This window comes from Oncorhynchus tshawytscha, linkage group LG20 (assembly GCF_018296145.1).
Source record: "Oncorhynchus tshawytscha isolate Ot180627B linkage group LG20, Otsh_v2.0, whole genome shotgun sequence".
NCBI lineage: Eukaryota > Metazoa > Chordata > Actinopteri > Salmoniformes > Salmonidae > Oncorhynchus > Oncorhynchus tshawytscha.
In genome coordinates, this window is record NC_056448.1 from 22,116,794 (window position 1) to 22,143,215 (window position 26,422).

Genomic DNA, 26,422 nt, shown 5'->3' on the forward strand with positions numbered 1-26,422 from the left:
GAACTCTGTGAAGCATTTATTTGGGCCGCAATTTGAGGCTGGTAACTCTAATGAACTTATCCTCTGCAGCAGAGGTAACTATGGGTCTTCCTTTCTTGTGGCCGTCCTCATGAGAGCCAGTTTCATCATAGCGCTTGATGGTTTTTGAGACTGCACTTGAAGCAACTTTCAAAGTTCTTGACATTTTCCGAATTGACTGACCTTCGTGTCTTAAAGTAATGATGGACTGTCGTTTCTCTTTGCTTATTTGAGCTGTTCTTGCCAGAATATGGACTTGGTCTTAGGGCTATCTTTCTGTATACCACCCCTACCTTGTCACAACACAACGGATTGGCTCAAACGCATTAAGAAGGAAAGAAATTCCACAAATTAACTTTTAACAATGCACACCTTTTAATTGAAAAGCATTCCAGGTGACTACCTCATAAAGCTGGTTGAGAGAATGCCAAGAGTGTGTAATGCTGACATCAAGGCAAAGGGTGGCTACTTTGAAGAATCTAAAATCTGTTTGTTTAATACTTTTTTGGTTATTACATGATTCCATATGTGTTATTTCATAGTGTTGATGTCTTCACTATTATTCCACAATGTAGAAAACCGTTTTAAAAAATAAAGAAAACCCCTTGAATGAGTAGGTGTGTCCAAACTTTTGATTGGTACTTTAGTCCAAATGTCTTGGGGTAAATTGAGCCAATGGCCATGTGGTAAGTCTTTTGCAAAGAGACAACTTTTTTTAGACAAGCTATGTTTTCAAAACCGTAATGTTTACATGATTATTTCCAGGGAAACACAATATCCTGAAATATATGTAGATACAGTGCCTTGCGAAAGTATTCGGCCCCCTTGAACTTTGCAACCTTTTTCCACATTTCAGGCTTCAAACATAAAGATATAAAACTGTATTTTTTTGTGAAGAATCAACAACAAGTGGGACACAATCATGAAGTGGAACGACATTTATTGGATATTTCAAACTTTTTTAACAAATCAAAAACTGAAAAATTGGGCGTGCAAAATTATTCAGCCCCTTTACTTTCAGTGCAGCAAACTCTCTCCAGAAGTTCAGTGAGGATCTCTGAATGATCCAATGTTGACCTAAATGACTAATGATGATAAATACAATCCACCTGTGTGTAATCAAGTCTCCGTATAAATGCACCTGCACTGTGATAGTCTCAGAGGTCCGTTAAAAGCGCAGAGAGCATCATGAAGAACAAGGAACACACCAGGCAGGTCCGAGATACTGTTGTGAAGAAGTTTAAAGCCGGATTTGGATACAAAAAGATTTCCCAAGCTTTAAACATCCCAAGGAGCACTGTGCAAGCGACAATATTGAAATGGAAGGAGTATCAGACCCCTGCAAATCTACCAAGACCTGGCCGTCCCTCTAAACTTTCAGCTCATACAAGGAGAAGACTGATCAGAGATGCAGCCAAGAGGCCCATGATCACTCTGGATGAACTGCAGAGATCTACAGCTGAGGTGGGAGACTCTGTCCATAGGACAACAATCAGTCGTATATTGCACAAATCTGGCCTTTATGGAAGAGTGGCAAGAAGAAAGCCATTTCTTAAAGATATCCATAAAAAGTGTTGTTTAAAGTTTGCCACAAGCCACCTGGGAGACACACCAAACATGTGGAAGAAGGTGCTCTGGTCAGATGAAACCAAAATTGAACTTTTTGGCAACAATGCAAAACGTTATGTTTGGCGTAAAAGCAACACAGCCCATCACCCTGAACACACCATCCCCACTGTCAAACATGGTGGTGGCAGCATCATGGTTTGGGCCTGCTTTTCTTCAGCAGGGACAGGGAAGATGGTTAAAATTGATGGGAAGATGGATGGAGCCAAATACAGGACCATTCTGGAAGAAAACCTGATGGAGTCTGCAAAAGACCTGAGACTGGGACGGAGATTTGTCTTCCAACAAGACAATGATCCAAAACATAAAGCAAAATCTACAATGGAATGGTTCAAAAATAAACATATCCAGGTGTTAGAATGACCAAGTCAAAGTCCAGACCTGAATCCAATCGAGAATCTGTGGAAAGAACTGAAAACTGCTGTTCACAAATGCTCTCCATCCAACCTCACTGAGCTCGAGCTGTTTTGCAAGGAGGAATGGGAAAAAATGTCAGTCTCTCGATGTGCAAAACTGATAGAGACATACCCCAAGCGACTTACAGCTGTAATCGCAGCAAAAGGTGGCGCTACAAATTATTAACTTAAGGGGGCTGAATAATTTTGCACGCCCAATTTTTCAGTTTTTGATTTGTTAAAAAAGTTTGAAATATCCAATAAATGTCGTTCCACTTCATGATTGTGTCCCACTTGTTGTTGATTCTTCACAAAAAATACAGTTTTATATCTTTATGTTTGAAGCCTGAAATGTGGCAAAATGTCGCAAAGTTCAAGGGGGCCGAATACTTTCGCAAGGCACTGTATCTTTGTTAGAAAGAATACTATATTTCTCTTTACGGAGTGATGCTGAATATTTAAACAATGTCTCAACTTACCCCACTCTCCACTCCACTCCTCTCCTCTCCTCTACCACACAGACACACACACACACACACACACACACACACTGAGTATACCAAACATTAGGAACACCTTCCAAATATTGAGTTGGAGCATGGACTCTACAAGGTGTCGAAAGCGTTCCACAGGGATGCTGGCCCATGTTGACTCCAATGCTTCGAACAGTTGTGTCAAGTTAGCTGGATGTCTTTTAGGTGGTGAACCATTCTTGATTCACATAGGAAACCGTTGATCGTGAAAAATACAGCAGCATTGCAGTTCTTGACACCCTGTGCCTGGCACCTACTACCATACTCCGTTCAAAGGCACTTCAATATTTTGTCTTGCCCATTCACCCTCTCAATGACACATGCACAATCCATGTATCCATTGTCTCAAGGCTTAAAAATCCTTCTTTATCCTTTCTCCTTCCCTTCATCTACACTGATTGAAGTGGACTTAACAAGTGACATCAATAAGGGATCATAGCTTTCACCTGGATTCATCTGGTCGGTCTATGTCATGGAAAGAGTAGGTGATCTTAATGTTTTGTTTACTCAGTATATACACACACCAGAGCTGTGATGCAGATTAAGGGTGTTTAAAAGCAATGCCTCGCTTCCAAAGGCCCAATTTCTGGTTGTCGGTCGGCAAGAGTAATTTTATCCAATGATAACAGGAGTGATGTGTTAATGAGGTGTGTGTGTGCAGGCCCAGGGCAGGTTTCTGTGTAACCTGGGAGCCAAGGAGCAGCTGCTCTATCTACTAACCCTGTAGGGGCCAATCTACTGTTGTCTATACCACAAGTCATTAGTGAACAATGGGTGAGTCCCAGTTACCCATAGGCATATATCTAGGATCAGCGTAACCTCCCCAAATCCTGGTCTTTACTAATAGTGTGAAAATGCCAAACTGACCTTAGATCAGTGTCTAAGGAACCACTCATCTTACTTTGACTCACGCCCGGTCATGACAACCCAGACAGAGCTAGTGAGAGGGCCAGTGCCATTTTATCCCTCATAATACGAGGGAACACAAATCACTCATAACGCCCGGAAACAACCTGAGTTTCTTCCACTCCACTGCCAGTCAGCTAGATTGTATTTGTTTAACATGGCTAATAAAAACAGCACTGTTTCAAGCACCTTGTTTACCGGCCCTTAGTTCTCCCATCTCTGAATGAACCAAACACAAAAAACAGGGATTTTCCTTCAGTCACAGGAAGAATTCGGAGGTCTGACCTTCCTCTAACCTCCACTATCTCACTTTTCTCTTCTCTTGCACTCAATCTCTCGCTTATCTGTGTGGCAGGGCTGCTTTTGTATTATAGACCCTGTGATTGACAACAGCAACAAGTGAGAAGCGCGATCTCTCCCCGATCTGTAGAGAAGAAGAGATTAATCTAACTGTGAGCTTTCAGTGGATACAGTTGAAGTCGGAAGTTTACATACACTTAGGTTGCAGTCATTAAAACTAGTTTTTCAACCGCTCCACAAATGTCTTGTTAACAAACTATAGTTTTGGCAAGTCGGATAGGACATCTACTTTGTGCATGACACAAGTTATTTTTTCCAACAATTGTTTACAGACAGATAATTTCACTTACAATTCATTGTATCACAATTCCAGTGGGTCAGAAGATCACAAATAGTTGACTGTGCATAAAAACAGGGAAATTCCAGAAAATGATGAAATGGCATTAGAAGCGTCTGATAGGCTAATTGACATAATTTCAGTCAATTGAAGGTGTACCTGTGGATGTATTTCAAGGCCTACCTTCAAACTCAGTGTCTCTTTGCTTGACATCATGGGAAAATCAAAAGAAATCAGCCAAGACTTCAGAAAAACAATTGTAGACCTCCATAGGTCTGGTTCATCCTTGGGAGCAATTTCCAAATGCCTGAAGGTGCCACGTTCATCTGTACAAACAATAGTACGCAAGTATAAACACCAAGGGACCATGCAGCCGTCATACCGCTCAGGAAGGAGACACGTTCTGTCTCCTAGAGATGAACGTACTTTGGTGCGAAAAGTGCAAATCAATCCCAGAACAACAGCAAAGGACCTTGTGAAGATGCTGGAGGAAACAGATACAAAAGGAAGAAGCCACTGCTCCAAAACCGCAAAAAAAAAAGCCAGACTATGGTTTGCAACTGCACATGGGGACAAAGATCGTACTTTTTGGAGAAATGTCCTTTGGTCTGATGAAACAAAAATAGAACTGTTTGGCCATAATGATCATCATTATGTTTGCAGGAAAAGGGGGAGGCTTGCAAGCCGAAGAACACCATCCCAACCATGAAGCAGCATCATGTTGTGGGGGTGCTTTGCTGCAGGAGGGACTGGTGCAATTCACAAAATAGATGGCATCATGAGGCTGGAAAATTATGTGGATCTATTGAAGCAACATCTCAAGACATCAGTCAGGTAGTTAAAGCTTGGTCGCAAATGGGTCTTCCAAATGGACAATGACCCCAAGCATACCTCCAACGTTGTGGCAAAATGGCTTAAAGACAACAAAGTCAAGATATCGGAGTGGCCATCACAAAGCCCTGACCTCAATCCTATAGAAAATTAGTGGGCAGAACTTAAAAAGTGTTTCGCTACCCAAAATGTTTGACCCAAGTTAAACAATTTAAAGACAATGCTACCAAATATTAATTGAGTGTATGTAAACTTCTGACCCACTGGGAATGTGATGAAAGAATTAAAACATGAAATGAATCATTCTCTCTACTATTATTCTGACATTTTACATTATTAAAATAAAGTGGTGATCCTAACTGACCTTAGACAGGAAATTGTTATTAGGATTAAATGTCAGAAATTCTGAAAAACTGAGTTTAAATGTATTTGGCTCAGGTGTATGTAAACTTCTGACTTCACCTGTATATAGTACCAGTCAAAATTTGACACACCTACTCATTGAAGGGTTTGTCCTTATTTTTACTATTTTCTACATCATATAATAATAGTGAAGACATCAAAACGAATTGGAATGCATTTCAATTAACAGGTGTGCCTTGTTAATGGTTAATTTGTGGAATTTCTTTCCTTCTTAATTTGAGCCAATCAGTTGTGTTGTGACAAGGTAGGGGTGGTATAAAGAAGATAGACCTATTTGGTAAAATATCAAGTCCATATTCTGTAAAGAACAGCTCAAATAAGCAAAGAGAAACGACAGTCCATCATTACTTTAACCTCTTGAAGCTAGGGGGCACTATTTTTATGTTTGGAAAAATAATGTTCCCAAAGTAAACAGCCTATTTCTCAGGACCAGATGCTGGAATATGCATATAATTGACATATTAGGATAGAAAACACTCTAAAGTTTTGAAAACTGTCAAAATTTTGTCTGTGAGTTAAATAGAACTGATATTGCAGGCTAAAACCTGAGGAAAATCCAATCAGGAAGTGCCCCTGTTTTTGAAACCTCTCTGTTCTTAAGCATCCTGTAATGGCAGATTTCCTCCTCTTCGTCTGAAGAGGAGTAAGGATTGGACCAAGATGCGGCGTGGTAAGTGTCCATGACGATTTTAATAAGAAAAGCACTGAACACTATGAAATACAAAAACAATAAACGAATACGTGAAATAACCAAACCGAAACAGTACCGTGTGGCGACAAACACACACACGGAAACAAACACCCACAAACCAACAGTGAAACCCAGGCTACCTAAGTATGATTCTCAATCAGAGACAACTAACGACACCTGCCTCTGATTGAGAACCATACTAGGCCGAAACAGAAACCAAACATTGAAAAACAAACATAGACTGCCCACCCCAACTCACGCCCTGACCATACTAAATAAAGACAAAACAAAGGAAATAAAGGTCAGAACGTGACACATCCCTATTGCCCATTTAAAGGGATATCAACCAGATTCCTTTTTCTGTGGCTTCCCTAAGGTGTCAACAGCCTTTAGACCAGTGGTTCCTAACCTGGGTTCGGTGAGTCAGTCTCAGGGTTTCGGCGGAGGTCAAGACACACATCCGATTCATAGGATTCGTGATGACACGCCCCGCTTTGCCATTATTGGCTGCAGGTGATCACGCTACATCGCTTGGCCTATCTGTGCTGCAGGGAATTTGGTGCGCTCAGTAGTCGACTTGTGACTGTCGTGATGGTACGCCTTGTGATTTCTTTCTTAATATTTTAATCCCTTCATACTTACTATGTCGAGCAAAAAAATAAAGTGGTCGGACGAATATGTACAATATGGATTCACATGTATAACGGACCGTGATGGGAGTCAGCGTCCTAACTGCATGATTTGCAATGCCAAGTTGAGCAATTCTAGTCTAGCATCGGCAAAACTAAGAGAACACTTCCTTAAGCTGCATGGAGATGGAAAATACAAGAACACAACTCTCGCTGAATTCAAGGTGAAGAGAGCCAGATTCGAGGCTACTCTGCCTGTTCTCGGCTTTGTACCCATCAACAAACCGATCCTCCCAACATCGTACGAAGTTGCTTTACCTGATCGCAAAGCAGGGCAAACCACACACCATTGATGAAACACTCATAAAAACCAGCTGTGTTGAAGATGGCGAATATCATGCTGGGAAAAGAGGCTGAAGTTAAGTTATCCCAAATTCCTCTTTCAAATGACACCATCAGCGACAGAATAGAGGACATGAGCAAAGACATCTTGGCTCAAGTAGTTGCAGATCTGATTTCAAGCCCGGCAAAATTCAGCCTTCAACTCGACGAGACCACAGACGTTTCCAATATAAGCCAGCTTGCTGTATTCGTGCGCTATGTGAAAGACGACGTGATTAAAGGAAGATTTTTTATTTTGTAAGCCTCTTACAACAACAACTAAGGCAGCCGATGTGAAGAAACTTGTGGATGACTTCTTCAAAGACAACAATCTTTCGTGGGATATGATTTCTGCAGTTTGTTCGGACGGAGCTCCAGTCATGCTGGGAAGAAAGTCTGGTTTTGGTGCGCTAGTGAAAGACGATGCACCACACATCATTGTTATGCATTGTATTCTGCACAGGCATGCGTTGGCAACAAAAACCTTGCCTCCAAAACTGACAGAAGTATTAAAAATTGTAGTGGAATGCGTGAACTATGTGCGAACTAGTGCTCTGCGGCACCGCATCTTCAGTGAGCTGTGTAAAGAAATGTGCTCTGAATTCGAGGTACTTCTGTACCATTCTAACGTTCGGTGGTTATCCCGGGGACAGGTGCTGAATCGTGATTTTGCCGTGCGTTTGGAATTAGCCCTGTTTTTGCAAGAGCACCAACATTGTCATGCAGATTGCTTCAAAAATTCTGAGTTCATTCTCATTTTAGCGTACATGGCTGATATTTAATTTTAATTTGACCTTTATTTAACCAGGCAAGTCAGTTAAGAACAAAGAACAAAGAACGACAGATTTGTACCTTGTTGGCTCGGGGGTTTGAACTTGCAACCTTCCGGTTACTAGTCCAACGCTCTAACCACTAGGCTACCCTGCCGCTACCCTGCTGCCCCATATCTTCGCAGCTCTCAATCATCTCAATCAAAAGATGCAGGGCGGTGGAGTCAACATCATCGAAGCGGAGGAAAACCTGAAGGCTTTTCAAAAAAAGCTACCATTATGGAAACGACGAACAGAGAACGATAACTTCGCAAACTTTCCCCTGCTGGACGACTGTGTCAGTAAGATCGAAGATGTATCTGGAATCTGAGACATTTCTGTACCCGCGGAACTGAAGCAAGCAATTGCCATGCACTTAGATGAGCTTGCAAAGTCTCTCGACGGATACTTCCCTACAAGAGAGTCATATCCAGCATGGGTGAGACAGCCGTTCACGTTTAGTGTTGAGACAACAGATGTCAATGATGAATACCTCGATGAAATCATTGAAATTCAGCAGAGCCAGGTTCAACAGCAGCTCTTCAGAACAACAACGCTTTCAACGTTTTGGTGTCAACAAATGGTAACGTACCCTGTTATTGCTAAGAAAGTTCTGGAGATTTTCATACCGTTTGTTACAACATATCTTTGCGAGCAAATCCTTTTCGAGGATGCTAGACATAAAAATGAAGAAAAGGAACAGACTTTGTTGCGAAAATGACATGAGTGGCACTTGCCAAGGTGAAGCCGTGCATTTCTGAACTGGTCTCTGAAAGGCAACAGCAGAAGTCACACTGATTTGCAGTAAATATTCATTATTGTGGTAAAATCATGTTTTGATGATTCTGTTCTTTGAACACAGTGATGTTGATGCACGGTTCATTTTGTGCACCAGTAAAATATATACCTATGTTTTGAATTAGAAAAAATCATATTTTATTTTTCCAATTAAGAAGGGTTCGGTGAATGCGCATATGAAACTGGTGGGGTTCAGTACCTCCAACAAGGTTAAGAACCACTGCTTTAGACATAGTTTCAGGCATTTATTTTGAAGAATGAGCGTGAACGACCACATTGCGGAAGTGGATAAGTGGGGGCTCTCAGAGTGAGTTGTGCGCAAAAGAGAAAGGCGGCCATTGTTACTCCCGGTCCTAGTGAAAAGCCAACTGTCCCGGTTGATATATTATCGAATAGATATTTGAAAAAACACCCTGAGGATTGATTATAAAAACCGTTTGACATTTTTCTGTGGACATTATGGATATAATTTTGAATTTTTTGTCTGCGTTGTCGTGACCGCTCTTTCCGGTGGATTCCTAGGCATAAGGCACCAAACTAACGGAGGTATTTGGATATAAAAAATATCTTTATGGAACAAAAGGAACATTTGTGGTCTAACTGGGAGTCTCGTGAGAGAAAACATCCGAAGATCATCAAAGGTAAACGATTAATTTGATTGCTTTTCTGATTTTCGTGACCAAGTTACCTGATGCTAAGTGTACTTATTGTTTTGTCAAGCAATCGATAAACTTACACAAACACTGGTATTGCTTTCACTGTAAAGCATAATTTCAAAATCTGAGCCGACAGGTGGATTAACAAAAGGCTAAGCTGTGTTTTGCAATATTGCACTTATGATTTCATGAATATGAATATTTTCTGGTAATATTATTTGACTGTGGCGCTACGCTATTCAGCGTTGCTGATGACAATTATACCGGATCCGTGATGGGTGGTTCAGAGAGGTTAAGACATTAAGGTCTGGAAAATGTCAAGAACTTTGAAAGCACTTTGAAAGCTTCAAATGCAGTCGCAAAAACCATCAGGCTCTAAGATGAAACTGGCTCTCATGAGGACCGCCACAAGAAAGGAAGATCCATAGTTACCTCTGCTGCAGAAGATAAGTTCATTAGAGTTACCAGCCCAAATAAATGCTTCACGGAGTTCAAGTAACAGACACATCTCAACATCAACTGTTCAGAAGAGACTGCATGAATCAGGCCTTCATGGTCAAATTGCTATAAAGAAACCACTACTAAAGGACACCAATACGAAGAAGAGAATTGCTTGGGCCAGAAAACACGAGAACTGGACATTAGACCGGTGGAAATCTGTCCTTTAGTCTGATGAGCCAAAATGTTAGATTTTGGCCGTATCTTTGTGAGACGCAGAGTAGGTGAACGGATGATCTCTGCATGTGTGGTTCCATCCGTGAAGCATATAGGAGGTGCTTTGCTGGTGACACTGTCTGTGGTTTATTTAGAATTCAAGGCACAGTTACCCAGCATAGCTACCACAGCATTCTGCAGCGATACACCATCCCACCAGGTTTGTGCTTAGTGGGACAATCATTTGTTTTTCAACAGGAGAATGACCCAACACACCTCCAGGCTGTGTAAGGGCTATTTGACCAAGAAGGATAGTGATGGTGCAGCTTAGATAATCTGGCCTCCAAAATCACCCAACCTCAACCCAATTGAGATGGTTTGGAATGAGTTGGACCGCAAAGTGAAGGAAAAGCAGCCAACAAGTGTCCAGCATATGTGAGAATACGCAGCAGCGCCTCTTCAACCTCAGGAGGCTGAAGAAATTTGGCTTGTCACCAAAAACACTTTTGTAGATGCACAATCGAGAGCACCCTGTTGGGCTGTATCACCGCCTGGTACGGCAACTTCTCCGCCCACAACCGTAAGGCTCTCCAAAGGGTAGTGAGGTCTGCACAACGCATCACCGGGGGCAAACTACCTGCCCTCTGTGACACCTACAGCACCCGATGTCACAGGAAGGTCCCAAAGATCATCAAGGACAACAACCACCCGAGCCACTGCCTGTTCACCCCGCTATCATCCAGAAGGCGAGGTCAGTGCAGGTGCATCAAAGCTGGGACCGAGAGACTGAAAAACAGCTTCTATCTCAAGGCCATCAGACTGTTAAACTGCCATCACTAACATTGATTGGCTGCTGCCAACATAGTGACTCATCTCTAGCCACTTTAATAATGAAAAATTGATGTAATAAATGTATCACTATCCACTTTAAACAATTCCACTTTATATAATGTTTACATACCCTACATTACTCATCTCATATGTATATACTGTACTCTATACCATCTACTGCATCTTGCCTATGCCGTTCGGCCATCGCTCATTCATATATTTTTATGTACATATTCTTATTAATTCCTTTACACTTTTAAGTTCATAAGGCAGTTGTTGAGAAATTGTTAGGTTAGATTACTTGTTAGATATTACTGCATGGTTGGAACTAGAAGCACAAGCATTTCGCTACACTCACATTAACATCTGCTAACCATGTGTATGTGACAAATAACATTTGATTTGATTTGATTCGATTTGAGAATGCCAAGAGTGTGCAGAGTGATCATCAAAGCAAAGGATGGCTACTTTGAAGAATCTCAAGTATAAAATATATATTGATTTGTATAACACTTTTTGGGTTACTACATGATTCCATATATGTTATTTGATAGTTTTGATGTCTTCACTATTCTTTTACAATATTCTATTCAATGTAGAATTATTATTTTTTAAATAAGAAAAACCCTTGAATGAGTAGGTGTGTCCAAACTGTTAACTGGTACTGTATGTGTCAGTATACAGACAGGTGAATGACTATACTACAGTGTTTGTGTTCAGGTATCAACCAATACAATATCCTGCAAAAGGGTCAAACAGAAGACACTCGACATCTGGTTGTAATCAACCACATATGGGAGTCAAAGCGTCTCCTCTGGTGAACCTTTGACACACACATAGCTGAAATTGCAAGTAGCGGCCAGAGTCAGACACATAACTTAGTGAGGATAAAAGTCAGGCACATACAGTACAGGCACAGTAAGACACTGTAGATGTTACATGTAGTGTGTTGGACTCACTATATAGAGCCTCAGCAAACCAGCACAACTCAGTAAGGTGATAGTGAACCTACTGTATACAGCCTTAACACACAACCCAATAGAAAACCCATAGACTCTAAACAGCAGACAAATAACAACAGGGAAACCCCCATAATATAATTACAAGGTTTCTGCACAGACAGGAAAGCACAGTTGACTCAATCTACACCTTTGAGGTCAGCGGCAGACAGAAAGGCGAAGCCACAAGAGTTCTTGTGGAGTGAGAAAACATTCACATTATTGTCCTGCCTTAACAACTTGGGGTGTTGGGGAATAGCTTCACGAGTAATAATGAATGGATTGTTTGTATTTGACCTCCATGTCGCAAAATGTAATTTTTCCTCTAGACTGATACACATACACACACACACACACTAGTGCAAGGCACTGCAATAGCAAGATTGTAATAGAAATTGGGAGAAAAAAAGGGGAAAAAACAAATGGACGTACATTGACGCACAAGGTCATGCATGACAGCACAGGCAGAGACATGACTGTATAGTGGGCATGGCACTTCCTTCTAGGATTGGGAGACATCCAGATTTTCATAGCATCATACCATCCTTCTCTCAGCCCGGGATTTATGGTATTATCGGCGTGGTACACAGAGGGGTGTCAAAAAAATGCAAAAAAGACCATTGGGCGTCTAATACCAGAATGCTAACAAGTAATTTGCAAAAGTAATAAAACAAATTCCTTGCAGGCTGCCAGCTAAATATGCTAACGAGCGCAAATGAAAATAAACTAATTGCAAAGACAGGCAATCTAGCTCATAAAGTTATACATATATAGGTATGAGCTACCGAATGTCATTTTTGGTGAGTTTGACATTTACAAGCGAACAGGAACGAGAGACATCGTGCAAATGGTCAAAGTTTTGACGCATGCAGTACTGGCTCTCCAGCAGCATGTCTATATACTGTGTCTGTTGTGAGTCTAGAGTCGCTAGGGCAACGGCTTGCCTGCTTGGAGAAGAGGGTAGAGGAGTAGACGGCCAAGAACTGAGAAGAGTAAAAACGCAAGGAAATCAAGATAACAGTGGCAGCTGTACAAATAACTCCCCCAAAGGGCTTTTACTTCTCAAACACGGCAGAAAGCTAAAACAATATGATGCCCCGTCACCTTATTAATTCAGCCACTTACTTAGATAGAAAGTTAAAGGGGTTGTATTAATGCAAAATTCTGTGTTTTTCACGCAGGAAAAAAAGATAAAACACGTAAGAAATATCTTGCTGGAGTTTTGTAAACACAGATCTAAAATGCTTCTTAATGTAACTTCTGCTCGGCATCAGACTCATTTTGTGCTTCAGTTGCCCTTCTAAACTATGATGAGAATTCACAAACAGGCATTCAATCAGCAGACAGCACTCCAACTGATATGTAGCTTCTTTTCTCCAGTACTACGGTGAAATGCAATATTAAAGCAGAACATTAAGAAATATAGCTGGCTACATTCTTTCTATGATAGGCCTAAACATTAAAAATATGATGCCATGCATCACTTTAGCAAAAAAAAGACCTTGCTTCTTCATTTTAAGCTCATTTACGTGTGGCTGCCAGCCAAATAGAGTTGCCCTTCTGTTGTCATCTGATAAAATGGAGCTATTTTCATACTAACTAACTTTGGAAGTATGCTTGGGGTCATTGTCCATTTGGAAGACCCATTTGCGACCAAGCTTTAACTTTAACTTAACAAACCATAGTCTGGCTTTTTTTATGGCGGTTTTGGAGCAGTGGCTTCTTCCTTGCTGAGCGGCCTTTCAGGTTATGTCGATATAGGACTCGTTTTACTGTGGATATAGATACTTTTGTACCTGTTTCCTCCAGCATCTTCACAAGGTCCTTCACAAGGTCAATCTGGGATTGATTTGCACTTTTTGCACCAAAGTATGTTCATCTCTTGGAGACAGAACGTGTCTCCTTCCTGAGCGGTATGACGGCTGCGTGGTCCCATGGTGTTTATACTTGCGTACTATTGTTTGTACAGAACAACATGGTCACTTCAGGCATTTGGAAATTGCTCCCAAGGATGAACCAGACTTACGGAGGTGTACAATTATTATGCTGAAGTCTTGGCTGATTTCTTTTGATTTTCCCATGATGTCAAGCAAAGAGGCACTGGGTTTGAAGGTAGGCCTTGAAATACATCCACAGGTACACCTTCAATTGACTCAAATGAGGTCAATTAGCCTATCAGAAGCTAAAGCCATGACATAATTTTCTGAAATTTTCCAAGCTGTTTAAAGGCACAGTCAACTTAGTGTATGTAAACTTCTGACCCACTGGAATTGTGATACAGTGAATTATAAGTTAAATAGTCTGTCTGTAAACAATTGTTGGGAAAATTACTTGTGTCATGCACAAAGTAGATGTCCTAACAGACTTGCCAAAACTATAGTTTGTCAACAAGAAATTTGTGGAGGTTGAAAAACGAGTTTTAATGATTCCAACCTAAGTGTATGTAAACTTCCAACTTCAACATTATATTTACAAAAAAATATATTGGGGGATTGAAAATGATGAAGACAATTGCATTGATGGAATTGATAGATTGTAGCAATCTAGCTGCAATATTAAACCTGATCTACCCCATAGAACAATTAAAAATAAATCATTTTATTTTGTAATCAGTGACAGAAACATAAAGCACAGAGTAACCTGGAGTTCTCAAGGAGCCCAGAGGACGTCACTGTACACTCTGACTTACTATCAACACCCCATGCTATCTCTTCCATCTGAATGTTAAGTTCAGCTTAGCAAACAGCTTGACTTTCTAAAAACTCACTTACTATCAAAGCCTTTTAGTCTTTACGAATGTGGGTCACTTGAACAGGTGGGTCTCCTCACCAGTTAGAAGATGGGAACCTGGTATTAAAGCATCTCATGCTGAAAGATGAAAGAGTGGAACAGAGGTGCCACTCTGGGATTCTTGTAGCAACGTAAGAGCAATAGAGTTGGACAGAGGAGAGCACTTTAGGCAATTGAGAGACAGCTTATATCAGCAGCTTTACCGATCACAGCTTCTGTGAAACACTTTCTGTCAGGGTGGCATTTACAGCCCGTCAAATATCTGAAGACACTTGACATGCTGCCAATATTTGGGGTTTATTCAAAAGACGGTACTGGAGACATGACTCACGTATCATCCCAAAATCCTCTACAGCAAACGAGTCAAATCCATTTAGCTCAAATTCCAAAACTCTTCTGAAATTCAAGTCATAAATAGATTTCACATATATTTTTTATTTGTATTATTGCTCAGCTCCTGAACTGATTTGAATTGGAAACTGAAATTACCTCAACCCTTGAAACCAGCCTGTTTCACAGTAGCCCAGTGTTGAAAAATGTAACTACCATGAAAACCAGAAAGAATCTCTTTTCCATATGAGGCATGGTGGATGGCTCTGGAAATGCTGAGAGCCTTCGAGAAATCAGAACAGGCTAGATCCCCCTTCTTCAGTTAGCAATTGAAATCAAATGAACTCATATTACTGCCTGCTTTTCCCCCCTCTGGCATTTTACAGTGCACAGGGACCTCTGCACATAACAGCATAGCAGAGGGGACAAGAGAGGGACACAAAAACACAAAAACAGGTGCAGAAAATGGCCTCTAGGGCTCTCAGAACTAAACAGGTGATTTTATTCTGCCCTCTGCCGGCACCTTTACAAGGCCCTACAAAGGAAGGGGCGTCTTGATCGTGTGTCTGTTGTAGGAATCGGCCCTGGGAGGCAGGCAAGCCAAGTCACCTAATTAGAGCTGCAACCCTCCCCGGGGCAGAGTGATGGACGCGCCTGCGCCTGCCAATCAGCTGTGGCTCAAACTGCAGAGAGCTAAAATGAACCTCTCACCTGATGCAATGGGAGGGGGCGGGACATGACAAGGGGGCAGACCAATGAAGACATGTGTTTGGTGTTTGTTGTTTGTTGTGACAGACAACGCTGACAAGATCCCACTCCAATGGCAAACAAAGACATGGAGTCATGCTGTTGGGTTTTCTCTTAAATGGAGGACCAACCTAAAACAGTGGCCCTGCTTAACGTGTATTATTAATGGACAAATAAATAAACCAGTCCCTCCATTACCAGCCGTGTGTCTCCAGTGCAACTTAATTAACTGTGACAGACCCGAAGAAATACACCAGGAAAAAAAGAGGGAAGTAAAACAGTTGCTAGGCAACATACAACATCTGTAAGACTTCAGCAACTTATTCAATTTTCGAGATTCTGTCTCCAGGGTTACGGCGGAAAGATAACATTTCAAGCAGTTTAGGGGTCTTTTCTTACAAAGGGATGTAATTCTCCATCTCTCCCATCCCCTCCTCCCTCTCCAGTAACACCTCCATTGTCTGCTACCATGCACCTGGAATTCACAGACTCTGATTAAAATTTAAATAATTACTATATCCAGCATATAATGCATGTCAGGAAAGCCCCTGACTTACCAGAAGCAACACATTCATATCCAACCACTAGATTAGTCTGAAGCTTATGACTGTGCGTTTGTTATGAACAATTTTACATTATGCAGATGTACTTACTTTACTGAGCACTAGCAGGGGGCAGCAGAAATGTGTAAAGCTATTTAATTGGACAAATGCAAATAAAAGTCTGACATATGATATAAATAATTGGACGTAGCCTACGTAATTAAAAGTGAATTAAATTGTAATGACTTCAGAACAAAAACAAGTCCTATGTCCATGCATTCAACTTGACATGCTTCATTATTCTAAGTAAAGTCAATCTCAGTTAGAACAACAGAAGCAGACAGCAGTAACCCTCCTCCCTCTGTCTGCAGTTCTGGCAGTACAGAACCCTGCAGTAACTTTACCCTGACACCAAGTGGGAGTGGCAGCATGGAGAGCCCTTCAAAGAGATGAATCAGAGAAGTGACTGCACTGACTGACTGCCTTGACTTCCAGGCTCTCACAACATCTTAACACAGCCAAACATGACCTTAAAATACCACTCCTATTCCCTCAGGGCTGCTTCTCTTACAGATACAACAGCTTGTCTTGTTCATAACACAACATCTGGGGCTCAATATGCACTGCATGATTAGTCATGGTTGACTACTGTATATTGACAAAAACATGTCTCCATATCATATTGGAAATCTCATCCCCAGTGTTGGCCAGGGCTGAGACGAGCGGTGCAAATGTTCATTACCATGTGAAAAGGCCGGATGTCGGCTAATTCAAGATGAGAGCACACTTGTGGCAGCAGCATGGTGCAAATCAATACCCTGCAATGGTTATCAAATCAACAATCTGGACCTAGAGTGTTTGTTTACGAGAGGGGTAATTTCTCAATAAAACATGACCGCATGCTGATTAGAATTCACCAACGCACAACAACAAGTATTTAGAATAGCCATTCTATTCCAGACACTTTTGCTTTAAACCAGCCTTTAACTTGAGTATAACTGTTATTGAACCTCAGCCAACTACTATATCGGTTAAGCTGTCAGACGAAAAGAACACATACCAGCTGAGAGAGATAGCTCCTTTACAAGGAAAAGCTCTCGCTATCAAGATCGTTGGGTCAATTATGGTAATTACAAAGGGATTTTCAGTGCTGCAGTAACAAAGACCACAACGTCTGTATGACGTCTCCGGAGCATCTCTGGAAGACACCTAATCCTCTCACAATCACAGCGTGTTTATCTCCAAAGGAAGCTTTAAAACACAGTGTCAAATTTACATATGAGAAATCGCATTATGGAAATCATGATAACATATTTACAAAAGTCAGCGTTGTGGTGGAAAAACCGAGTGGTGAAATTATATTAAGTTGTGTGAAAAAGAGTGTGAGGGAAAAACTCAACGTGTCACTGGAACAGTTGGAGTCCCTGTAATGGAGATAAAGACGGCAGCCCTGAATGAGGAGAGTCACAATGCTAGACATCCTCAGTAGCAGCCACGGCAGCGGCCTCTCTACAGCTCATTCCTGCCAATTCCCCTTTCCCACTCTCCCCTCTGTCGCCCTGAATGCAGGAACACCAGAGGGCTAAGAATAGCACACAGCTGGCACTGCAGGACTTACATATTTCACACTCAAGCCACAGTGCTCCAAAATATCTCCCCCCTACCCCATCTCATGCTGTCCCCACCTCTGTCCCCATCCCTGTCCCACTTCAGGACCAGGGTGGCTCCCTGTCCCTTCTCTTTTATCCGTACTTCACCTCTCTGGCAGGGCCGAGACAGGTCCTGCTCAGACAAGATCCATGGCTCACCACCCAGGATTTATATCAGGGGATTGGTAGCGAAGAGAGGCATCTTTATCTGCCCTCCCCTCCCTCAATCATTGTGCCTCGCCCCCTTGGGAAGCGACAAGGCTCGTTAATAGATCGATTTGTAGTGGAGTAATTTATTGGGCCCAAGGTGTGTGTGTGTGTGTGTGTGTGTGTGTGTGTGTGTGTGTGTGTGTGTGTGTGTGTGTGTGTGTGTGTGTGTGTGTGTGGGTAGGGTGGGGGGTAAGTGGGTCTGTGTTTAGCTAAGGATGTTATCCCCGAAGGATGATATAGAGGGACTAACCCCTACTGAGTTGAGCCCTGTTGCGTTGACAGGGGTCCCCATGCAGTGACAGAGGGAGATTAGCCAGCTCCCCAAACAGCCTCTCCAGGTGAGACCTGCACTAACTGTCACTACGCTAGCAGGGAGACCAGTCAAAGAGGGCTGGAGGAGGTTGTGTTTTGGCTACTAGAGCCCTGAGAGATAGGGCTATAGCTGGCCAGATGGAGAAAGACCACAGGGCATTGGACTAGAGATCTAGAGTTGGCGTCCCAGAAACCCTGGCTGGATACTCTTTTAGTCATTAAAGGACAAGGTCCCGGTTAGGCATGTAGTAGTAATCCTTCAACATTTGAATACTGGCCACTAATATAGCTCCTTCTGAGCAGGCACACTAAGTTATCTAAATATAGTGGGCCCTCCTGTTCAATTGTATTACACAGCCCATTTCTTATTTTACTCCCCTCTCTCTCGATCTTTCGCGGTTGGTTATCATTATACATGCATGGAGCTCTATTGGAATACAGTTTGTCTAATGAGCACCTCTTAGCTGATCACATTATAACTCCACTTGACGACACTTAATTACCAGTGTTTCACTCCCCGCAGCCCTGTCTGGGGGACAGGAGAACTCTTTTAATTAAAGCAAGAGAATCCAACCTGTTTGTACACGCGTACATGTCCCTGTGTGTATGTCCTAGTGTGTTTGTGAATATTTTTACGAGTATAATATGATATGTTTTTGTGTGTTTTTGCAAGCTTGTCTCTGTGTTTGCTTCCCCCTGTGTGTGTGTTAGGAGGAATGTGTGTGCACACGCTGATGCTCCCTGCATCATAGGCTGTGTGCTCCTTGCGTTTCATATTTCAGCAGTGACTCGGGCATGAGTCATTGTAAAGAACCTGCCCAGCCTACAGAGTTACGGCCATGCTCTCTCTCTCTCTTTCTCTCTCTTTCTTTCTCTCAAATGGGCTGAGGCTAGTGCTCAGGAAAAGCACATCAAACATAATACTTTCCTAAAAGGAAAACAGATTCCCCATGCTCCGCTCACTCTCTCACTCTCAAACCACTTTTTTTCTCTCCCAGCAATAGAAAGAGACACATTCTTCTGCTTCAAACAAGACTGCTTAACTTCTGTCTTCATCCCTCTTTCCTATGCTCCTAGCTTCCCGGTTCATTTCTTCTCTGAGATATCCGTTTTTTCTGTCCTACCAGCTATTCATGATGCTGAGATGAATGTGAAAGAGATGTGTCTAGCGGTTGGGCCGAAAGTTTGCTTGTTTGAATCCCAAACCAACTAGGTGAAAAGTCTGTCTATGTGCCATTGAGCAAGGCACCTAAACACAATAGCTCCTGTAAGTCACTCTGGAGAAGAGTGTCTGCTAAATGACTCAAATGTCAATGTGAAATGTCTCACAGTGCAATCGAAAAAGGTTGACAGTAATCTGTTTTTAATAAAGACATGCTGCCTAGTACTATACTTATTTTGTTTTATTGACGTGATAACGTAGTAAATCATTCGGACAAGGTTACTGCACAATGGAATTCTGCTCAACAGACTGTCAGAAAAAGGCTTTCACTTGTAAAGCACCCTGAGACCGAGGTGTGAAAATATTTAACCATGACTTATATAAAGAAAATTGTCACCCATGTAAACACAATCAGACAAGTGACAAATACGATTGTACACAATAGCCATAATATAAGTACTGGTAGTAATATAATAGCAATAGCATATGAAAAGATAACTCTAAAATTGCAGCTTTTCTATTTGACCTTAACACTCTGGAGTGAGTGATCTCCCCATCTCTCTCCCTCCTTAACAAGCCACTGGTTGGTTTGTCATTAGTGTTCATCTGACTCTGACTATCTAACAGTCATCACAGTGACTAACGGCACAACAAGCAGACGTAGCTCTTCTCCCTCACCTTTCTAAAGCTGTTTACACAGATAGAGCGGGCATGTAGCCTTGCCAGCCCTCTGCACAGCATGATAATGGAGGGGGGAGTCTTTTGGAGGGAAAACACAGTGCGTAGAAAGTTGACGAAAACATAATCACTGTTTTACTCTGTTTCCACAGCTGCGCTGAGAGAGAGAGCCTGACAGAGGAGCTCTGTTGACTACACTAAAAGCACTGAGATTTGATCGGATTAAATTAATGTATACCAACAGAGAGCAGTAAATCAATCAGGAGGGCTTTTCTGAATTTGCGCGGCATGGGATAAAACTCCCGCAAAGGTTTCCCTCCTCTCCACCAACACTCGCTGGCTGAATTGGTGGAATGGCTCACCTGCTGCCACAAACCCTCACAAACCACACTGAGAGCTTGACTGAAACAGTGCCGTGTCAGAGGCATACTGCAGCTATAGTTGAACATGACTACCAGCATCATAATCTAAAACGCCCCCAAGAACCCTATTGTTGTTGTGGCTCCAGACCCCATGCCCAAACTCAATCCAATCCACATGCCTTTAGTGCATGGGGCAGCAGGTAGCCTAGTGGTTAGAGCATTGGGCCAGTAACCAAAAGGTTGCTAGACTGAATCTCAGAGTTGACAGGGTAAAAAAAATCTGTCGTTCTGCCCCTGAACAAGGCAGTTAACCCACTGTTCCTAGCCCGTCATTGTAAATAAGAATTTGTCCTTAACTGACTTGCCTAGTTAAATAAACGTTAAATAAAAAATGTATAAAGTTAACTCAGTAAGTGCAAGGTCTCCCTCAGTGAAAAACAATGTTGAGGAAAGTTGGGGATATGGAGGATTGGAATAGCTTCAATGCAATAACAGAAAACTTGTGAATTCCGCTAATGCATGTAAGATGAGAGGTTTGTTTGGTGATCCGAGCAAAAAGTTGCATATATTCTACCAATAATGACTTTGAAAGTGGACATTCTGTTGTCAACTTGAGAGATGCTACTGTCTGACAGACATGCTCATGTTTCCCTTCTAGTACCGAACACATGACTTCACCTCCACTTTGAGCAGGGGGTTAAGGGTTTAATAACTTGTGTTTGGATGCCTCTCGTTTCACATTAATCCAGATATACAAATTGTCCTTCTGTGTCATCACCTGCTACTGTTGAATGCTCTGTTGTGTTTGAGCAGTAGCCTATGCATCGATACAATTATACAATTATTTGCTGAACATCAAGATATGCCTCGCATTTTCCCTCCAACTCAAAAAATGAGTGAGAGGTTACAGTGGAAAGGCTCTTTCCAAATCAGTTGTTGAGAAGTGAAGTTAGGGGAAAGTGTTCCAAATGTGAGTATACACCTTAAAAAGCTTATTCTTCATTATTTCGGTCTGTCTTGATTTTGAAGTAGGCCTATGTCTGCTAGTTCAATGTGTCTTTACACAATGTCACAATGTCACATAACTATGCTGCCTGACATAATTTGGATAATTTAAAATAAATTATTGACCTACAAATTAGTGTAACATGAATAATAAACTGACAATATTACTATTTATGAGGCTGCATATATTTGAACAGGCTACAAAACAATGTGGTGTTAACGCCTCTAAAGTAGTATCTATTATCATAACACGTTTAGTGATAAAATATGGTCGTTTTCCCGGCCCAGTAGCTCGAGTTAATGATTGGCTAATAACAGCACCGACAATTGGTTCACCTTTGTACCGCGAGTGCAGATCTAAGCGTGCCTACTACCGTATCACGCCTCGTTCGTGTGTCTTTATGTGTACCCATTATTTGTTTTACTGTACCAGAGAGAAGAGGTTGGAGTGGCAGTCTTCAAGGCTTGCCCCGTTAGCCACCCAATTCGCTGCCGTAGTCATAATCGTCCGCCGTTCGGGTCGTCAGTACTGGGCATGTCGAAATCCTTGATCGGTAACAAGACCGAGCAGTGGTGGCAAATCGGTTCCCTTACAAGTATGCCACACCACCGCCAAAACACGGGTAATTGTCTAACAGATCAATGGCTAACCTTAAGTAGCCCAAATATTTTGTCAACTGTCATAAAAAAAATAACCCGGCTGAACAGAGGGTGTACTCAAAGAAAGGATTCTAAATATATCAATAACCCCCTTTGATTGTATAGCCTGCCAAAACGAATGGTTTGTTTTTGTACATCCAAGTGTGTTCGTAGATCAGAACATTGTTACTGTCCAGCTCAGGCGATCCAAACCTGATCATTTTCAAACGCAGAAAGCATGTAGGCTAAGCTAAAATGTATCCGTGTCTTAATCCATGGAGAGAAATGTCCACCCGTGTCCATGCCAGTCTTTCCGATGATACTTTAATGATTAAATAATAGTGTAATCCATGCGAAGTAGAGCTATTATTTTCTTCCTGAGCGCAAAAATCCATCAAAATGCGTGGTTAGTCCGAAAACTTCTTATAGAAAAACGCTGTAGTTTATTACGCGTGTATTATCCACTGATTAAACACTACTAAATGGACCGTTTAGGTGTCGAAGACCAGTCTGTTGCAAATTGCATGCAAGAAATCTGAATTCGATTCCGTCAGCCCCCACAAGGCAAGCTGATGCACCAGTTGTGATAGTTTTCGAGAATTGCATGAGCTATTAATAGCTTTCTTTCTTAACACCACCGTTCCCCTCACAATGTAGCCTACCACATACAACAGGCAACTGTGAACAGGAATGTTTCATCCTTGTTTCACTTTGCAAATAACGTCAGACTGCAGACAAGCGAGGCTAAAAAATAAAGCTTGCTCTTTCGTCGGGTAATCCAAGGTGGACCGCAAGAGAGTTGATGGTCTCGCAACCAAAAAGGCTATTAAATGTGTCAATTTTAAATGTTTTCGTATTCTTCATCGGAAAAAAAAAAAGTATGCTCCGTCCAACAGCAGGGAAACGGCAGCAGCAGACCGAGGTTAAAAAAAAGATCCTTCCTTCCTTTCTGTTTTATATCATTACGAAATGTCCTCCCAGTCTCCCAACAATTAACTGTAGACCTTAAAATATTTGTTTAGCTTGAAATAACAGTTGATGCAATAATGTATCCAAGAAAACGTTGATAATCCAGCAATGGTGACAATCCTTATCTGACGTTATGATGATCAAATAAATGTTTCACGCTGGTCAGGAGTCCAGTCTCGTTATCTCCATTTAAAAAACATACCTTTTTTAAAAACGTGTTCCCTCATAAGGCAAGATTTATGATTGATTAAAATTAATCAATTAAAACGTCGATTATATGCGATGTTTCTCATCAAGGAATTCAGAAGCAACGAATCCCTTTCTAGGCATTGTTTATGTCTCAGTCAGTGTCTTTTCTGTAATATTCGTATGAAAGCGTATGTGAGGAGGCTATGTATAAATATGTGTGGCTCACTCTGTGTGTGTATGTGAGCGTGCTGAGTGCTTACGCGAACAGCCGCTAGCAGCGTCGTGCACTATCTGCCAGCCCACCACGCATAGCAATGTAATGGCGGCCGGCAGTTTACGAGAGACTCGCTTTCCCATTTGGCCAAGTACAGTCCTCACGTGATCAAAGCAAGGGATTACAGCACTGTTTAGAATCTTTGATACAGGCTTTGATGCGACGCTAGAGGCGCCAGTGGCTTTCACTAACAATCAGCTGTCATCGAAGCACATCACACATCATCTCCCTAACTGTTACAGTGTAGGCTATTGACCAGAGTGTTACATTGTTACATTGTTACACCGAACAATATAAAACAATATAACTGTGTTGTCATGTGTTTCTGCCTTGTTATGTTGTTGTCTTAGTTCTCTCTTTATGTAGGGTTGTGTCTCTCATGTTGTGATGTGTCTTTTGTCCTATATTTATGTTGTATTTATTTATTTTAATCCCAGGCCCCGTCCACGCAGGAGGCCTATTTGCCTTTTGGTAGGCCATCATTGTAAATAGGAATTTGCTATTAACGGACTTGCCGAGTTAAATAAAGGTTAAATAAAATACATAAATAACTGGTGAAGTAAATGTATCAATGGAATTATTACCAGGCCTACACATGTTATTATTACATCACAGTTGCATTTCCTTCATTGTTAAATGGTAATAGCTTGTTGCATTATGATTATTACATAATGTAACCAGTCATATCTACAGTGACCCCAGGGCCAGGGGATGTCATAATCAATGACATCCATGAGAGTGTCACAGCAAGTGTCACTACACCTGGTCATCTTTCCTTTTTTTGCCCTCAGAGAAGCCTCAATTCATCGGGGCATGGACTCTACAAGGTGGCGAAAGCGTTCCACAGGGATACTGGGCCATGTTGACTCCAATGCTTGTCAAGTTGGATTGATGTCCTTTAGGTGGTGGACCATTCTTGATACACACAGGAAACTGTTGAGAGTGAAAAACCCAGCAGCGGTGCAGTTCTTGACACAAACCGGTGCGCCTGGCACCTACTACCATACCCCGTTCAAAGGCACTTCAATCTTTTGTCTTGCCCATTCACCCTCTGAATTGCACACATACACAATCCATGTCTTAATTGGCTTAAAAATCTGTCTAAAAAGTCTAAGGGGGGGTTCTACTAAACTGACATACGGAATTGTTTTAAGATATTTATACCATGGATCATTTAGATATTTGATTTTGAATGTTAGCACCCCGTATGTATTTAAAAAATATATATACAAAAATTATATGATCCAAAATTATATAATACATATAATACATAATAATAATAATACATTCCTAAATAGCAAAAATATATATATACAGTTAAAATTGAAAGTTTACATACACCTTAGCCAAATACAATTAAACTCAGTTTTTCACAATTCCTGACATTTAATCCAAGTAAAAATTCCATGTCTAAGGTCAGTTAGGATCACCACTTTATTTTAAGAATGTGAAATGTCAGAATAATAGCAGAGAGAATGCTTTATTTCAGCTTTTATTTCTTTCATCACATTCCCAGTGGGTCAGAAGTTTACATACACTCAATTAGTATTTCGTAGCATTGCCTTTAAATTGTTTAACTTGGGTCAAACGTTTCAGGTAGCCTTCCACAAGCTTCCCACAATAAGTTGGGTGAATTTTGGCCCAATCCACCTGACAGAGCTGGTGTAACTGAGTCAGGTTTGTAGACCTCCTTGCTCGCACACGCTTTTTCAGTTCTGCCCACACATTTTCTATAGGTATTGAGGTCAGGGCTTTGTGATGGCCACTCCAATACCTTGACTTATTGACAATTAAGCCATTTGGCCACAACTTTGGAAGTATGCTTGGGGTCATTGTCCATTTGGAAGACCCATTTGCGACCAAGCTTTAACTTCCTGACTGATGTCTTGAGATGTTGCTTCAATATATCCACATAATTTTCCATCCTCTGTTATGTATTTTGTGAAGTGCACCAGTCCCTCCTGCAGAAAAGCACCCCCACAACTAGATGCTGCCACCCCGTGCTTCACAGTTGGGATGGTGTTCTTCAGCTTGCAAGCCTCCCCCTTTTTCCTCCAAACATAACAATGATCATTATGGCCAAACAGCTATATTTTTGTTTCATCAGTCCAGAGGACATTTCTCCAAAAAGTATGTATCTTTGTCCCCATGTGCAGCTGCAAACTGTAGTCTGGCTTTTTTTATGGCGGTTTTGGAGCAGTGGCTTCTTCCTTGTTGAGAGGCCTTTCAGGTTATGTTGATATAGGACTTGTTTTACTCTGGATATAGATTATTTTGTACCTGTTTCCTGTAGCATCTTCACAAGGTCCTTTGAACATGGTACCTTCAGGTGTTTGGAAATTGCTCCCAAGGATGAACCAGGTCAACAATTTTCTTCTGAGGTATTTGGCTGATTTCTTTTTATTTTCCCATGATGTCAAGGAAAGAGTTTGAAGGTAGGCCTTAAAATACATCCACAGGTACACCTCCAATTGACTCAAATGGTCACATCTGCTCCCACTACGCCCTCTGCTATCCATCTGGTGTCGTCTTAACCTACAGTTCTCCCCCTGTACACACACACTCTCTCCCTCTCCCCCTCTCCCCCTCGCTCTCTCTCTCTCTCTCTGTGATTGTGTGGTTGGAGACAGGTGTGCTGGATTCAGAGCAGATCCCTACCACATGCAAATCGTCCCATAAATCAAGACCTCTACATATACTCATTACTGCCACCTCCACTCTGCCAGATCGTAATCTATGCTCAGTCAG

The 26,422-nt window shown here is 41.7% G+C and overlaps 1 protein-coding gene across 5 annotated transcripts in view; it reads right to left on the reverse strand.

The window, feature by feature from the left end:
- LOC112241878 (mediator of RNA polymerase II transcription subunit 13-like) overlaps positions 1–23,643 on the reverse strand; it is a 127,449-nt gene extending 103,806 nt beyond the window's left edge. For 3 of the 5 annotated variants that reach the window (XM_042302345.1, XM_042302346.1, XM_042302344.1), the window contains exon 1: positions 22,034–23,643. In XM_042302345.1, the coding sequence (XP_042158279.1) occupies positions 22,034–22,105 (72 nt within the window). In that variant the 5' untranslated portion in view covers positions 22,106–23,643. The remainder of the gene's footprint in view (positions 1–22,033) is intronic. The other 2 variants (XM_042302348.1, XM_042302347.1) reach the window with 1 other exon arrangement.
- Between the last annotated feature and the right edge of the window lie 2,779 nt (positions 23,644–26,422).